The 16,874-nt window shown below is 42.1% G+C and overlaps 1 protein-coding gene across 6 annotated transcripts in view; it reads right to left on the reverse strand.

The window, feature by feature from the left end:
- PHF20 (PHD finger protein 20) overlaps nucleotides 1–16,874 on the reverse strand; it is a 134,015-nt gene that overhangs the window by 27,992 nt on the left and 89,149 nt on the right. For 5 of the 6 annotated variants that reach the window (XR_009703173.1, XM_061208295.1, XM_061208294.1 and 2 more), the window contains one exon: nucleotides 16,341–16,619. The exons of the other annotated variant lie outside the window; for it this stretch is intronic. Coding sequence is in view for 4 of the 5 variants with exons in the window: in XM_061208295.1 (XP_061064278.1) it covers nucleotides 16,341–16,619 (279 nt within the window). In the remaining variant the exon portion in view is untranslated. The remainder of the gene's footprint in view (nucleotides 1–16,340; nucleotides 16,620–16,874) is intronic. 6 annotated transcript variants of the gene reach the window in all.

Genomic DNA, 16,874 nt, shown 5'->3' on the forward strand with positions numbered 1-16,874 from the left:
ATTTATTGTCTGGCCCTTTACAGAAAAAATGTGCCAACCCTACTTAGATCACTACTTTTGAACACTGGCTACATATTGCAATCACCAAGGGAGATTTTTAGAAAGTGAATGCCCAGGTCCCACCCACAAAGATTCTGATTTAACTGGCTTGAGGTGTAACCTGAACATCAGGATTTTGTTTGCTTGATTCTTCTTCTTCTTTTTTTTAATAATTGAAGTATAATTCATATAATATAAAATTATCCACTTAAAAAGGAATAATTCACACCTTCCAAAAACCACAACTTCATTCTCTGCTACTTTTCACAGCAAAACTTCTTAAGTTATCAATACTCCCTGCCAAACTTCTCAATTCAGTTTTCCTAATTCCCCTCTAAAAAGCCTCCCACCTACCACTCAACTGAGACTGTAGTTTTCAAGTTAATAATAGCCTAACCATTGCAAAAATCCACTTGTTTCTTCTATCTTATCAAACATATCTGTAGCATTTCAAATAATTGATCATGCCTTACTTTTTAGGTGTTAAGATATGTTTAAGCATACATATACCCTGTGACCTAGCCATTCCACTCCTAGATATTTACTCAAGAGAAAGGATAACTTATGTCCACACAGAGACTTGTATATGAACGCCCACAGCACCTTTAGTTGTAATCTCCCAAAATGAAAATTGCCCAAATGTCCATCACCAGGTGAATGGACAAATAATTTGTGGTGTATCCATACAATGGAATACCTCCAACAATAAAAGTATAAACTATTAATAATATGCAGCAACATAAGTGAACCTCAAAATAAGTATGCTGAGTAAAAGGAGCCATATAAAATCTAATGCAGGGGCTTCCCTGGTGGCGCAGTGGTTGAGAATCTGCCTGCCAATGCAGGGGACACGGGTTCGAGCCCTGGTCTGGGAAGATCCCACATGCTGCGGAGCAACTGGGCCCGTGAGCCACAACTACTGAGCCTGCGCGTGTGGAGCCTGTGCTCCGCAACAAGAGAGGCCGTGGCAGTGAGAGGCCCGCGCACCGCGATGAAGAGTGGCCCCCGCTCACCGCAACTAGAGAAAGCCCTTGCACAGAAACGAAGACCCAACACAGCCAAAAAATAAAATAAAATAAAATAAATAAATAAATAAAATCTAATGCATACTGCATGATTCCATTTATATAAAATTCTAGAAAATGAAAACTAATCTATATAATAGAAAGCAGAATAGAGACTACCTGGGGATGAGAGAGGGGGGAGGAGTAGAAAGGAGGAATTAAAAAGGGGCATAAGGAAATTTTAGGAGGTAATGGATATGTTTACCATTTTACTGTGGTAATGGCTGGGTATATATATATGCCAAATCTCATCAAATTATACAATTTAAATATGTGCAGTCCACTGAACAATAATTAAGCTTTAATAAAGCTGTAAGTAGGTAGGAAGGAAGGGAGGGAGGGAAAAAGAAAGAGCAATCCAGTGGCATGTAGTACATTCACAATACTGTGCAACCAGCTCTACCCCAGTTCCAAAACATTCCCATCACTCCGAAGTAAAACCACTTACCATTAAGCAGATTCTCCCCAACCCCTCAACCCTTGGCAACCACCAATCTGCATCTGTCTCTATGAATTTATCCATTCTGGACATTTCATATATATACAATAAGTGACCTTTTGTGCCTGGCTTCTTTCACTTAGCGTAACGTTTTCAAGGGCATCAGGGTTTTTAAAAACACTCTCCAAGTGATTCTGATGTAGAATCAAGATGGATCACAAAGCAAGTGTGGGGTAGGATAAGCAGTCAGGTTCAACTGATTTTAACTGAGCACTTGTGTGCAAATATCACAAACATCTCATTTAACCCTAACAACCACCTGTGTATATTATTCCAGTTTCACAGATGAGGAAATTGAAGCTTGGTGAGGTGATGACACCTGCTTGACATCATACAGACATTTAAAAACAGGTTCATCTGGCTCTCCAGCACCAAGTCAGCACTACCTCCGAGGCCCCTCTCCCAAACAGGCATCCAGGAACTGTACGAGAGGACGATGGGCTGCATCTCCCAGCTGGCAAGCCTGGCTCTAGAGGTAGAAGTTAATCTACTGGCTAAAGAACATAGGACTTAAGGGTCTCTAAGCTCCTTTCCTATTAAAATACTCTGCAACTGGGAAACAAAGTTCAACAAACAAGAACTCTAGAAAAGACCTTAGTCTAATTTACAAAAGTACTCTTTCTGAGATTAAGAAACCAGAGCCCAAAGAAATAAGTTGACTAAGCCAAAGTCATGCAGTTGATAAGCAAAACATGGTTAAATGCCTCCTAAATTTCATTCATAAAAGCTATCAACAATATTTACTTTTCCTCTGATCCTGGAAACAATCTTCCTCAGGAATAGAAACAGAACAACTCATTTCTGCACATTCGCTTGGCTACAACCACATTATCAGTCATGGTTTAAATTCATTTATTTAACAAATATTTGAGCATCCACCATGTTCCAAACACCATTCTAGGGAGGAGGGATAAGGCAATGAACAAAAAAAGACAAAAACCCTTGCCCTCACAGAGCTACATTCTAGTGGGTGGGGGCAGAAAGCAAGTAAGTCATATAGTATTTTAGGAGGTGATTAGTGCTATGGAAAAAATAAAGCAGGGAAAGGGAATAGTAGGGATGAGGGAAGGGGAGATTTGCAATTTTAACAGTCTGTGGTCAGAGAATGCCTCGCTGAGAAAAGGACATCTGAGTAAAGACCTGAAAGGAGTGAGAGAACAAAACATGCAGAAATCTGGGAGAAGAGTCTTCCAGGCCAGGGACAGCAAATGCAAAGATTCTAAGGACAGGAAGGCCTTCAGTGTTCAAGAAATAGGCACAGGGAACACTTCCTAACTCATTCTACACGGCCAGCATTACTCTAATACCAAAATCAGATAAAGACATTACAGAAAGGAAAACTACAGACCATTATCTCTCATGAACACAAATGCAAAAATATTAGCAAGTTGAATCCAACAATGTATAAAAAGAATTATATATCACAACCAACTGGGATTCATTCCAGGTATACAAGCAAGGCAGGTTCAACATTTGATAATCAATTAATGTAATCCATCATATCAACAGGCTAAAAAAGAAAAATAATATATCAATTGATGTAGGGTATATGCCCAGTAGTGGGACTGCTGGGTCATATGGTAGTTCTATTTTTAGTTTTGTAAGGAACCTCCATACTGTTCTCCATAGTGGCTGTATCAATTTACATTCCCACCAACAGTGCAAAAGGGTTCCCTTTTCTCCACACCTTCTCCAGCATTTATTGTTTGTAGACTTTTTGATGATGGCCATTCTGACCGGTGTGAGGTGATACCTCATTGTAGTTTTGATTTGCATTTCTCTAATAATTAGTTATGTTGAGCATCTTTCCATGTGCCGCTTGGCCATCTGTATGTCTTCTTTGGTGAAATGTCTATTTAGGTCTTCTGTCCATTTTTTAATTGGGTTGTTTGTTTTTGGATATTGAGTTCCATGAGTTGTTTGTATATTTTGGAGATTAATCCTTTGTCCGTTGCTCCATGTGCAAATATTTTCTCCCATTCTGAGGGCTGTCTTTTCGTCTTGTTTATGGTTTCCGTTGCTGTGCAAAAGCTTTTAAGTTTCATTAGGTCCCATTTGTTTATTTTTGTTTTTTTTTTCATTACTCTAGGAGGTGGGTCAGAAAAGATCTTGCTGTGGTTTATGTCAAAGAGTGTTTTTCCTACGTTTTCCTCTAAGAGTTTTATAGTGTCCAGCCTTACATTTAGGTCTTTAATCCATTTTGAGTTTATTTTTGTGTATGGTATTAGGGAGTGTTCTATTTTCATTCTTTTACATGTAGCTATCCAGTTTTCCCAGCACCACTTATTGAAGAGGCTGTCTTTTCTCCATTGTATGTTCTTGCCTCCTTTGTCATAAATTAGGTGACCATATGTGCATGGGTTTATCTCTGGGCTTTCTATCCTGTACCATTGATCTATATTTCTGTTTTTGTGCCAGTACCATACTGTCTTGATTACTGCAGCTTTGTAGTATAGTTTGAAGTCGGGGGGCCTGAGTCCTCCAGCTCCGTTTTTCTTTCTCAAGATTGCTTTGGCTATTCGGGGTCTTCTGTGTTTCCACACAAATTGTAAACTTTTTTGTTCTAATTCTGTGAAGAATGCCATTCGTTGGTAGTTTGACAGGGATTGCATTGAATCAGTAGATTGCTTTGGGTAGTATAGTCGTTTTCACAATATTGATTCTTCCAATCCAAGAACATGGTATATTTCTCCATCTGTTTATATGATCTTTGATTTCTTTCATCAGTGTTTTATAGTCTTCCAAGTACAAGTCTTTTGCCTCCTTAGGTACGTGTATTCCTAGGTATTTTTATTCTTTTTGTTGTGATGGTAAATGGGACTGTTTCCTTAATTTTTCTTTCTGATTTTTCGTTGTTAGTGTATAGAATGCAAGAGATTTCTGTGCATTAATTTTGTATCCTGAAACCTTACCAAATTCATTGATTAGTTCTAGTAGTTTTCTGGTGGCATCTTTAGGATTTTCTATGTATAGTATCAATTGATGCAGAAAAAGCATTTGACAAAATCCAACACTCACTCATGATAAAAATTCTCAGAAAACTAGGAACAAAGGAAAACTTGCTCAACTTCATAAGGGACATCTACAGAAAACCTACAACTAACTTCATATTTAATGGTGAGAACTGGATGCTTTCTCTTAAGATCAGGAACAGGGCAAGGATGTACCCTCTCAACACTTCTTTTCAACATGGTACTAGACATCCTATCTAGTACAATAAGATAAGAAAAGGAAATAAAATATAAATTGGAACAGAAGAAATGAAACTTTATGCTTTACAAGGAAATTGGCCTTTACTATGAGTAACTTCACTGGAAGGATTTGAGCAAATGATTGATGGGATTTGATGTACCTTCACCCACACACATAGGGAAACAATTGCCCAATCCAGTTTTTGATTTGTAAACTCAGGTTTTAATGACCTTCAAACTAAAGTAACTGTCTCCATTAGCTTACTGAAATGCTAACAGCATTAACCCAATCACTAGCAGAACTGGCTGAAGAGATACCACCTAGGTTCTGGATCCTTGAGACAGAAAGGTCCAGATGCAGGATATAAATTGCCAAATGCCAGAGCATACCCAGTTATCACCTAGTATGGTAGTTCTTTTGGGCTTCTCCAACAACAATCTTTTTTGCATTTCACATTTTATAAAACAACATCACAACCTTTAGGGAACCCAACAGGCAGTTAAGAAAAGAATGGTGAAGTTCATTCCATACAAAAGATTCCTGAACACCCTACATTATTCAAACCCACATAATTCACGACTAATATTTCCAGAAAATAAAGGCATAATGAACACAGTTTCATTGGCCTACCAGCTTTGAAATCATGTGGTTGATGAATTTTGTCAATTTGGTAGGATCTGTATTAATTCAAATTTTATACATAAGGCTATTTGTATCACACAACTTCAAACTGATCAACTTCAATTTTGCATAAAATACATCTATACCTTAACATGATTACCACTTTACAGAGGAGGAAGTGAAACTCAGAGAAGCTGCAGGATCATATAAATTGGTGTATAGAAAAGATGAACTCAGACCTATGGGTCTGAGGACTTGGGCCATGCTGTGGGCCCTGTGCACTGTCCCTGATACAGGAAATGAGCACAGGGCATGGATCTGCTCTACAGTTCAACAACACCACCACCCTTTCCCTGGCTGTGCAGATTTTGCTGGGTGCAGCCGAAACTGTGGGTATCTCCCAGCATCTCTTCTACCTCTCCTTCACTGTGCAGCATCTAAGGGATTTGGACAAGACTGACTTCACACTCACTTAAACTTGTAAGAGTAATCCCATGCCCCTTGTCACAGTCATAGGCTTAGACAATCTGAGCCTCGGCCAACTGGTTCATAAGGCAGGGACAGGAATGGAGTAATCCAACCCGAACTCGGGACTCTGGTCCCAAGTTTATTAAAAGGGTATGCTCTTACTTTCTTGTTAGATTTGAATGAAGCAGCATGGAGTCTTAAATGATACTGGCTTCCATCCTCTGACCACAAGGGTTTAACCTGAAAACAGCACTGAGAGGTGAGACGATAAGACAACCAACAGGCCTGGAGCAGTACAGCTCCCATGGACTTCCCTATTACGTGAACTAACACATCCCCTTTATCGTGGAATCAAATTGAATTGGGTTTCCTGTTACTTGTAACTAAAAGCATCCCAAGTGCTGCAGCTGGTCAGAAATATGGTCATATTAAGCTTTAAAGAGTCCACTCCTGAGGCTTCAATTAGAGGAGTAAGCACTGAGGATAAAAAGAAGAGATATTCTAGGAAATTGTTCTACAGAAACCTGTGTTCTCTGAACACAGAGGGAAGAGAGAAAGCATTCATAGGCTCACCCTGGCTTCTGGCTGAAGACTGTAAAGTCACATGTGGCTGTAGGTTACAGAGCTCACAGGGAGAACTGCCCAGCAGGGACTAAGCTAACCCAGGTGAGTCCCTGAGGAACAGGGGCAGACAAGGTGACAACAGGCAGAACTCACTCACTCGTTCAGACCACCCATGTGCACAGAAGTCTCCTACAGGGAGGCACTCCTATTCCCCACTCCAAGGCCCAGGGCCCAGGGCCAGGGCATCCTTCCGTGGAATCCTAAAAGACAGCAGAGCCTAAAAGTGAGAGTACGTGTTCTGCAACTAGATTCAAATTGTGGCTCCACTACATGCTAGATGTGTCTATACTGGTTCAAGTTAATCCATCTCATCAGCACCTCAGTTTCTAATCCATAAAGTCGTCACAATAGTACCTCCTTCACAGGGGTTTTTTTTTGAGGATTACACAAGACAATACAAGTAAAGAACTTGGAACAGTGCCCGGCAAAAAATTAGCTGTTATCTCATTTGCGATACTCTCTCCCTGGAAGGTGGTACTCGTCTGTGGTCAGTTCTCTCTCCGAACAGCTTGACCAATTGTTCCATGACCCACAGAACAGACACTTGGCTACAGAGCTTCTTCCTGAATGCCCAGACTTGGCTGGACACAGAGCAACTTCCTGTCAGCGCTCTGGATCAGAGAGCAGCTTGTCGCCTGAGGAGGGCAAGGCTTTTCCAGATGGCCACTTGTCCTCTCCTCAGGCTGCAGGTGCCCATCAGGAGAAATACCAGAGCCCTCCTTGCTCCCTCTATACAGCCTGCTCCCTATTTCTCCCTCAGATCACTATGTTATGATAGCAGAAGGACATCAGACTGCTGCTTCCAGGAAGGAAGAGGAAAAAAATGACATCACGCTCCCCTATGGGAGAACTGCTTGTACACCACAGAGCACTGCCACGTGCCAGGGACAAGCAGTGACCAGAGTCTGTTCTGACCTGTACGAGGGGAGGGCAACTCAAGGGCAGAGCAGGCGTGGGTATGCTCTTGGAGGGATTTTCACCACCTATCAGAGGAAATGGTCTCATGGCCTAACACCATCATTTCACCTTGTCTTTCTTTTTTCTTTTTTTAAAAATTATTTATTTATTTATTTGGTTGCACCGAGTCTTAGTTGTGGCTCTCGGGCTCCTCAGCTGCAGCATGTGGGCTCCTTAGTTGTGGCGTGTGGGCTCCTCAGTTGCAGCTCGCCAGCTCCTTAGTTGCGGCGTGTGGGCTCCTTAGTTGTGGCATGCATGTGGGATCTAGTTCCCTGACCAGGGATCAAACCCGGGCCCCCTGCACTGGGAGCGCGGAGTCTTAACCACTGCACCACCAGGGAAGTCCCTCACCTTGTCTATTTTTCCAGCCTCATCTCCAATTAGTCCCCCACCATGGATCCCACCCAGACACTGGCCCAAAGGGGCCCTCCAATAAACCCCTTCCTCAAGCCCTGCCTTTTTCTACCTTGGCTCATATGGCAGAGACTGCCATGCATTCTCCAATACCCACTTCTCCCAAAGGGAAAAGAGTACACTTTCCAGCTTCCCCTGAGTGAGGTGTGGCCATGTACAGATGTTCTGGCATATAGGATATGAACAGAAGTGATGTGTGGCACTTCCGGGTTGTGCCCTTAAAAGAAAAAGGCATGCCTCGTCTTTCCCTTCGCAGCTGCCGAAAGACAGGCAAGGTGGTGAGCGATCTTGGTCCACACAAAGAGAGCAACACCTTGGGCTGGTGGGGCACTGAGGAGGAAGCTGGCCCTGGACACCTGGACACCTCCTCAGAGCCACAGCAGAGCCACCGTGGAGAGCCTGCAGTTTGACTAAAGACAGAAATAAACCTCTCTCTTAAGCCAGCTTCTTCGGTATTCTCTTTAAGGCACCATAATCTATATCCTAATTAAGCTCCTATTTCTCCCTTCCCTTTAAGGGGAGAGGGCACGGTTCTGTGAGAAGGCCAGTCTAGAACCACAAGAAAAGATACAAAGAATTGTCCACTCTGGTGCTCCAAGGCTCCTTTCGGCCTAAAGCCAAGGTTTACCCAGAGTGAGAATACGAATGAAATGGATGTAACAATAGGTAATGAGCACAGGTGAGCCTCCCTTTGATCCTCAAATATTCTTTCTGCAGCAAACCTCTACTCAGGACTGAACTCACCTATGCAGAATCAAACACAAGCACCAAAGAAGCCTAAGCTCACCCCTGGAAGAGAATTTACTAAATGGATTCTGGTATTCTATGAAACCTCATTTAGAAAAGCAAATCTAAACTGACCTTCCAAATTAACTTATGTGACTAAAGGCCTGGCTGAGGGAAGAGGAAACATCTGAAGGCCAGAGTCAGAAGGGGTACCTTAGGGACAGACATCCATGACAGTTTGTTCCTCTCAATGCCTCTGAACTTTGTTCTGCTTGTTCCCAGCACAGGGATCCCTTTCCTATTCCCCTGCCTTCTGGTTCACCCCCTACCTACCCTCACACTTTAAGGCCTAACTCAAATGTTACCTCCTCCTCTCGACATCCCAGCCCCTGCTCTTCAGGCAAAATCTGAATCTGTGTTCCCACAACACTTCACACGTTCCTTACATAGAACTTAGCAGTTCTCACTGTAACTGTTTATGTGCTTTTCTCCCCACATGAAAGAGCCCTGCCTCATTCATACCTAGTCCTACATCATCATTTTGGAAAGGAGGAAATCAGATCTCTGAAGAGTTCAGATCACAAGTGAACAGGAGCAGAATTGCTACTAAGATAAGAGTCTGTGGACTTCAGACCAGAAATACTTCTCCTGCCTAACTTTACCAGCAGGAAAATGGTTGGGGGGGATAGACCAAAAAATAAATCTCTGCAGAGCGTTTTCTGGTCCTGCTGGGCCAGAAGCCCCAGAAATCTCCATCTGAGAAATCTATTAGAACCCAAGTTCCCAAAATCAGAGTACTTGGCATAACGGGAGTACTTTTTTACAGTAACTGTCCCCAAATAACTGTCCCCAATTACAGTACAGTAATTGTGCTGTCCCAAGCAGCACACATTCTGTAATATTTTGATTTTCACTTAAGCATAGCGTCAAGTTCACACTGCCTGTGAACTAGGACACAAGCTGCCTGGTGTCAGAGTCTCACCTTGAAACATCTCCCCAGTTGAACTCCCCCCACTGTCTGAAATTCCACCCCTAAAGATAAGAGCTTTCTTAGAAGTTGAGGTGAAAACTAGATGTGCTGAGAGAACAGACGATCTGTTTAGCTGGTTTTATTCTTTCAAATCTTAATAAATTTAGTCATCAGATTAATCAAGTACCCAGCAAAACCATGAGGAAACGGAAGGAGACTCTGATGTGAAAAAAGTGAGGGCAATGCCTGGAACAGGGGTTGCCTTCTGGAGGGCTGGGGCCTATGGAATATGCTGAATATGCTTCTGTGTTTGCTCTCATTGATATCCAGCGACGTGATGAAGGCTGAACATGTCTACTGACCCCAGTTCACAGATGGTGAGAACTGAGGCTCCTGCTGGTTAGTGGCAGAGGCAGGACGAGTGGCCAGGTTTTTAATTTCCCAGCTAGAGCACAGCAAGATGAATGGTCTAGTTTGCTTCAGCCTGGGAACTGCTGGCAATCTCAGCAATCAAGCCTGGAAGAGCTGTGAAATCGTCTGTGTGGTCTGTGTCCACCTGACATGGGGGTGTAGGGGCGGAAATGTCCCTTCCTGGCTGCACAAACCTGCTCTCCATCTGAGAGGGTACAGGAATGACCAGGCTATACCCCAACATGGGTGAGAGGCCTGTGTGGTACACTCTGCCACCAAATTGACCAGTTTTACAAAGGACCAGCAGGGGGGTAACAAGTTAAAACACAGGGATTTAAAATACCCTTCTGTTCCCCCTAAAGCATTTTGTAACTGTCCACCCCTGCCAACCTGGAAAGTATACCCACAGCAGATCTTGTTATTTTAAAACCTGGCAGGCAAATTTCCCCAATTCACCAAGGGACTTCCAAACCCCAGTGAAAGGGATCCTTCTGTATTAAGAGAGAGAATTTTAGAAATCCCATGTCGGTATATTGGTATGAGACCCAAATGCAGTACATAAAAGTAGAAAATCACTCACTCAGGTTTCTTCATTTTATCAAAATGGCAACACTTTGTCTATCGGTTTAGCAGCTTATCGGAGGTCAGCTGAGTTTAGAACTCAGCTCTCTGACTGCCTGGGTTAATGTTTTCACTAAGATAAAGACCTAGTATTTATTAAGAGTTTACTGTAGGCCAGACATTGTGCTAAGCATTTTACATTAGGTCATTTAATGTAACAAAGTTCTGAGGTAGGTCGGTATCCCCATTTCACAGATGGAGAAACTGAAGCTCACAGTTCTTTGCCCAAGGTCACAGAGGAAGCAAGGGGTGGAGGCTAGATTCAAATTCAGGTGTGCTGACTCCAAGCCTGCTCATATTACTCAACACAAATCAAGACCCTCAAGTATAGTTAATCAGGAATTCCAAAACCAAACAAGAGGTCCGCACACCCTCTTGTGCGGGAACACCCACCCTGTACTCAGGTGCATTACACTGGGCAAGGTGCCTCCTCGGACAGTTACCATGATCATCTGTTACAATCACCATTCGGATAAGGAAACAGAACCCCAGCACCCCAGGAGTCTCCTTCCTGCCCCACTTTCAGTCATTCATCCACCTACCCCCCAAGGATAACCACTGTACTGACCTCAAACATAACAGATTCATTTTAATCTGTTTTTGAACTTTATATACATACCTACCATATCATATATATGAGATTATGTTAGCTTCTTTGGCTCAACATTATATTTGTGAGAAGTTGGTGGGTATAGCTGTAGCTCAGTCACTCACTGCTGTATAGTATTCCACTGTATCAAGACACCACAATTTATTTACTCGATTTATTCTTCACACATTTATTTACCGTGAATAAACACATGAGCTGTTTCCAATTTAGGGCTCTTAAGAACAGTGCTGCTTTGAACACGTGTGCACATTTCAAAATAATTTTAAATGCCTAACATAAAGACCTTCCCAGCATTTTTGTGGGGGGCAAATAGTTTAACCTCCATGTTACATACTAGAAGATGAGGGATTTAATCAATACCAGAGAACTTCGAGTGGCAGAGCTGGGTCCCAAACTCAGACCTTCAGGCTCCCCGACCACTGTTCCTTCCTTCCTTCCACCACAGCACTGAAAAGGGAAGGAGGAGGGGAGGGTGCCGACTAAAGTCAGAGGTCAGCTGACCAGAGCCAACCAGCAAGCCAGGCCAATCCACAGAGAGAGGGGCTCAGAGAGAACCGTCCTCAGAGCAGACCAAATCCCTCACATCACGGTTTCCTATCTCAGGCTGTCCGAGAATGGCGCTGCGGTGGGAGCCAGCAGAAACAGGGGAGGTTTGTAACAATTCCGACTCTCATCTAAAAAGTACAAAACAAACGTTTTTCTCATTGAGAAAAACAAGGAGATAATCACTTCAAATTCCTAAGATTGGGCAAACTTATGTCAGATAATACCAAAAGCTGGTGGGGATATAGACAAATCACAGAGCTGACAGGAATGTTGAAGTCAGAACCACCATTTTCAAGTACATTCTGGTACATTAACTAAAACCCTTCCATCTAGCAATTCCTCTTCTAGGTAAATACTCAAAAGAAACGCTCACGCACAGGGGATGTGTACACAGGCAGTGTCCCTGAAGCATCATCTATAAAAGTAAAAAACTAGAAACCTCAATGACCCTGAGTAGGAAGGGGTTAAAGAAACTCTGGCATACTTAACTATCGTTTAAAAAAAAAAAAGTTACACCTACAAGGGTGGATGGGCGTGCCCAAAACCCCACAATACACCAGCTGAAGAATCAATGAGATCCACCTACAGGTTTCAACCGGGATGAAGACGAACATAATGCTAAACAAAAAGCAGCAAGTTCCAAAAGAGTAAGTATAATATGATACTATTTATACATATTTTTAAAACACACAAAATACTCTATAATTTACCAATATAAATGTTAATAACACTCGAAAATACTATATGGAGAGGAGGGATAAATTGGGAGACTGGGATTGACATATACATACTACTTTATATAAAATAGATAACTAATAAGGACCTACTGTATAGCACAGGGAACTCTACTCAATACTCTGTAATGGTCTATATGGGGAAAGAATCTAAAAAAGAGTGGATATATGTATATGTATAACTGAGTCACTTTGCTGTACAGCAGAAACTAACACAACATTGTAAATCAACTATACTCCAGTAAAAAATTTTTTTAAATACTATACATTATTTCTCAACATATATGCATGTATTTGGGAAAGCATAAAGGGAAAGAAAGGAAAAGCAATTCAGGGGGTTTGTACCTCATCCTAGTGTTTTGTTTCCCTTAAAAAAAAATCTGAAGGAAATATGGCAAAATGTTAACATTTTTTAAGTGTAGGTGGGGGTTGGATACATACATGTTTGCTATATATAATCCTATGTACTTTTCTATATATTTAAAATATTCCAGAATTTTTAAAATAAAAGACTAAAGTCACTACAATATTTTTTACCTATCAGATTAGCAAGAATTTAAAATTTGATAATACTGATAAGATTGTAAAGAAACTGATGTGCATAACCAGTTGGTGGGAGATTACAAACTGGGACAAGCTTTTTGAAGGGTGATTTGGCATCATCTATCAGAAATTTAAATATGCATACCCTTTTCCCAAGCAAATCCCGCCTCCAGAAACTTATCGCATGAATTAATTCGTACACAAGAGCAAATTAATCTTCAGGAAGGTTTACTTTGCTTTAGCACTTGGTAAGAGTGAAAAAATCGGTGAATCATAATTTTTTGTAGGAAAATGTTTAAAGTCCAGTACACCCATACAATGAAATAATGGCCACTGTCAAAATGAGGTAGAACCACGTATCTATACTGACATGAAATGAGTGCCAAGGTATCTTTAATGAAAAAAGCAAGCTGCATATGATACCAACTATATAAAAAGATATTTTCTATTAGACATAATAGAAATGTGCAGTTTGGATACGCACAGAAAATATCTGAAAAGTTATAAAAGAGTTTGTTAAAAATAGTTATATCTGCAAGGGAGGTGGGGCTACCAGTGGGAGGGAGGCTTTTTCCCTTAGTATTCTTTTGTATGGATTTTACAGCAATCATATGTCACTTTTATATAGGGGGGCGCGTGTACAAAAACTACAGATTCTAAACTTAGAGCCACTGAACTGGAATGCTGTAAAGCAGGGTCCAATAAATCTGTACTTTTAACAAGTCACCCAGTGACTCCCAGGCAGCTGAGTTGGCCACTGCTCCAGGTGAGACCTGGGCCAGGTGACACATGGAGGGGAGGAAAGGATCTCACTGACAGGTCTCTCTCAAGTTCTCAGAAATAAGCTTGCCCCCAGAATTAACCATGTATTCAACGGCAGAGAGATATAAACTTATCTAAAAGACACAAAATGGCCACCAAAGCCAGTGGGACTGGCCAGGAAGACATTATTAACATCCCTAAGGAATCAGTGGCCCTAATAAAACAAGCACTGCCCAGGCAAGAGGATGCTCCCATCTAACAACTGAGCCTGTCCTTTCTTCTTTGTGCCAGGAATACCCACAACCAAGAGCATCAGGCAGAAGGAGACCTAGGTTTCCTTTTTACTCCCCAGAAGAGAGGCATTCGATAAATAGTCGTTGAATGAACAAGTCAATCTATCTTAGCCTGAGGCATTTCTAACTCCAGTGCTCTGCTCCAATGCTCAATAAACAAGGTCTAAGCTAGACAGAGGAGTTTTGATAGCTGTTGGCTTCGTTTTAAATAAATAACTGGCACCTGGCATTGAGCATCATCTACTGCTATCTGATTCAGACCACCCTGTTTTGAGAGATATCCATCCACTGGTGGGTACCTGAGCAGGACTCTGGTGAAGTCACTAAGGTGGAGAGTGCTGCCATGCCCTGCAGCCCACATGGGGAGCCCCTCCTGGATGACTACTAGCCAGCTGGCCTTCCTCAGGGAGCTCCTTTTAGCTCAATACTTGGGCTCGCCAAGTGCACAGCTAGACTGCCTACAGCTAGTCTACAGCTAGTAATCAAGCTGCGTGGGCCAATTCTGTGGCCACCAGCCATATGCAGCTACTAGCACCTGAAATGTGGTTAGTCTGAACTGAAATGTTCAGTAAATGTAAAACACATACTGGATTTTTTATTTTAATTTATTTTATTTGTTCATTTTTGGCAGCGTTGGGTCTTCGTTGCTGCGGGTGGGCTTTCTCTAGTTGTGGTGAGCAGGGGCTACTCTTTGCTGCAGTGCGTGGGCTTCTAATTGCGATGGCTTCTCTTGTTGTGGAGCATGGGCTCTAGATGCACAGGCTCAGTAGTTGTGGCGTACGGGCTTAGCTGCTCCACAGCATGTGGGATCTTCCCGGACCAGGGCTTGAACCCGTGTCCCCTGCATTGGCAGGCGGATTCTTAACCACTGTACCACCAGGGAAGTCCCACATACTGGATGTTAAAGGCTTAATGCAAGAAAAAGAATACATAATAGCTTATTAAGTAGTAATTTCTATGCTGATTACATGCTGAAATGATAGTATTTTGGATATTTTGAGTTAACAAAATTTATTAAAAGAAATTTCAGGGACTTCCCCGGTGGTCCAGTGGTAAAGAATCCACCTGCCAATGCAGGGGACGTGGGTTCGTTCCCTGGTCGGGGAACTAAGATCCCACATGCCGCGGGGCAACTAAGCCCACACGCCACAACTAGAGAGCCCATGTACTGCAACCAATGAGCCCGCGAGCTCCAGAGCCCACACACCACAACTAAAGAGAAGCCCGCGTGTCACAACGAAGATCCTGCGTGCTGCAACTAAGACCCAACTCAACGAAATAAATAAATATAAAAAAAAAAGAAAGAAGTTTCACCTGTTTCTTTCTACGTTTTAAAATGTGGCTACAAGAAAAAGTTACAGGCTGACTCACATTATATTTCTAATGGATAATACAGCACATATGACTAAGAAACTGCCACTTGACACATTATGTCTTCACAACCTGGCTAAGAACTGACCTCTCACAGGGTCAGAGATCACCTTAGTCTGCATAGCCCTGACCTGCTGTCTGAAACCTGACTCTGTACTCCCTTGGGAACACTGTCAGATGTCCCAGGAGTTCCATATACCATCTAATACCTAAGTATTTTAACAGAGAAGTTCAAGCCAAAAAATATATAATGATGTTACAATTTCAGGTAAAACGAAGCTGGGAAGCTTGTAGAATTTCCTGGAAACTCATTAATTATTCTGAAATTCCCAAGAAACATGTAATTTTTCAATTTCTGTAAGTTTTAGAATAAGACGTGAACATGAGATTTTATGGTTACCCTTACTACCACCACTGTAGTTTCTATGTAAAATAAACAGTGTTGTTAGAAAATATCTTCGGTTGCAATTATGACGAAATTGAACCCAGGAGGAGAATCCCACATCACCTCTTAGTTCTTCTGTTCTGTTAGCAGGGATGGGATGACTGCACCCATGCTGTTCTGAGCACTAGTTCTCCTGCTGGCTTCTAACAGAGCTCCCTTTCCTTGACTGTTCCCACTCCATACCAAGAGTACCAAGACCTTCAGAGGCTAAGTGACTTTCTCAAGGTAACTTGAGCAGCAAGAGGTGGAGGTAAGAATGAGAGTCAGGTATTTCTACTTCCTCCAGGAAGGCTACAACTCCACAAGGCAATTTCTGAGGATCACTTGTCATTTTCAATTTTGAGGGATTCAACTGGACCAGACCAACCTAACGCCCGCTTTCTGTGTCACCCTTCATGATACAGATACAACCCAGAACCAAAATGCTTACTTGGGGAACTGGCCGAGACCCGCTTCCTGGTCAGGCTCTCCTGGCTGGCCTTGTCTGAAGCTGAAGAGCCCCTCGTCTGGACATGCCTCTTTCCTGAGTTCTCCTCTGGCTCTGGTGACTTCTCCATTCCGTGGAAATACTTCATGTGATAGTGCAACAGTTTGGCTTTGCGGAAAAATTTTAAACAATCCACAACCTTGCACCTAAACTTGTGATCTAGGTCGACAGCTGGTGCTTTAGATGTCACAAAATCATCTGTTTTCTTACAAGTATTTGTTACTGAAAAAAAAAAAAACAAAAACAAAGATCCCTCATGCTTATTCGAACTATTACAATACATGCATTAACACAACACATGGCAACAGAGAGTGAGAGAGCAGCATGCACATGTAGACGGAGACATCAATGACTACTGCTGTTTGAAAGAATGGTGTAACTTCAGGGTAAATAACAGACTCAACTGTGATTCATCTTTAGAAAGAAGAGATCAACTTTTTTTTTTTCTTTTTTAAAGCAGCCACACAAGTTCTCAGG

Source organism: Eubalaena glacialis, chromosome 13, assembly GCF_028564815.1.
Source record: "Eubalaena glacialis isolate mEubGla1 chromosome 13, mEubGla1.1.hap2.+ XY, whole genome shotgun sequence".
Classification (NCBI taxonomy): Eukaryota; Metazoa; Chordata; class Mammalia; order Artiodactyla; family Balaenidae; genus Eubalaena; species Eubalaena glacialis.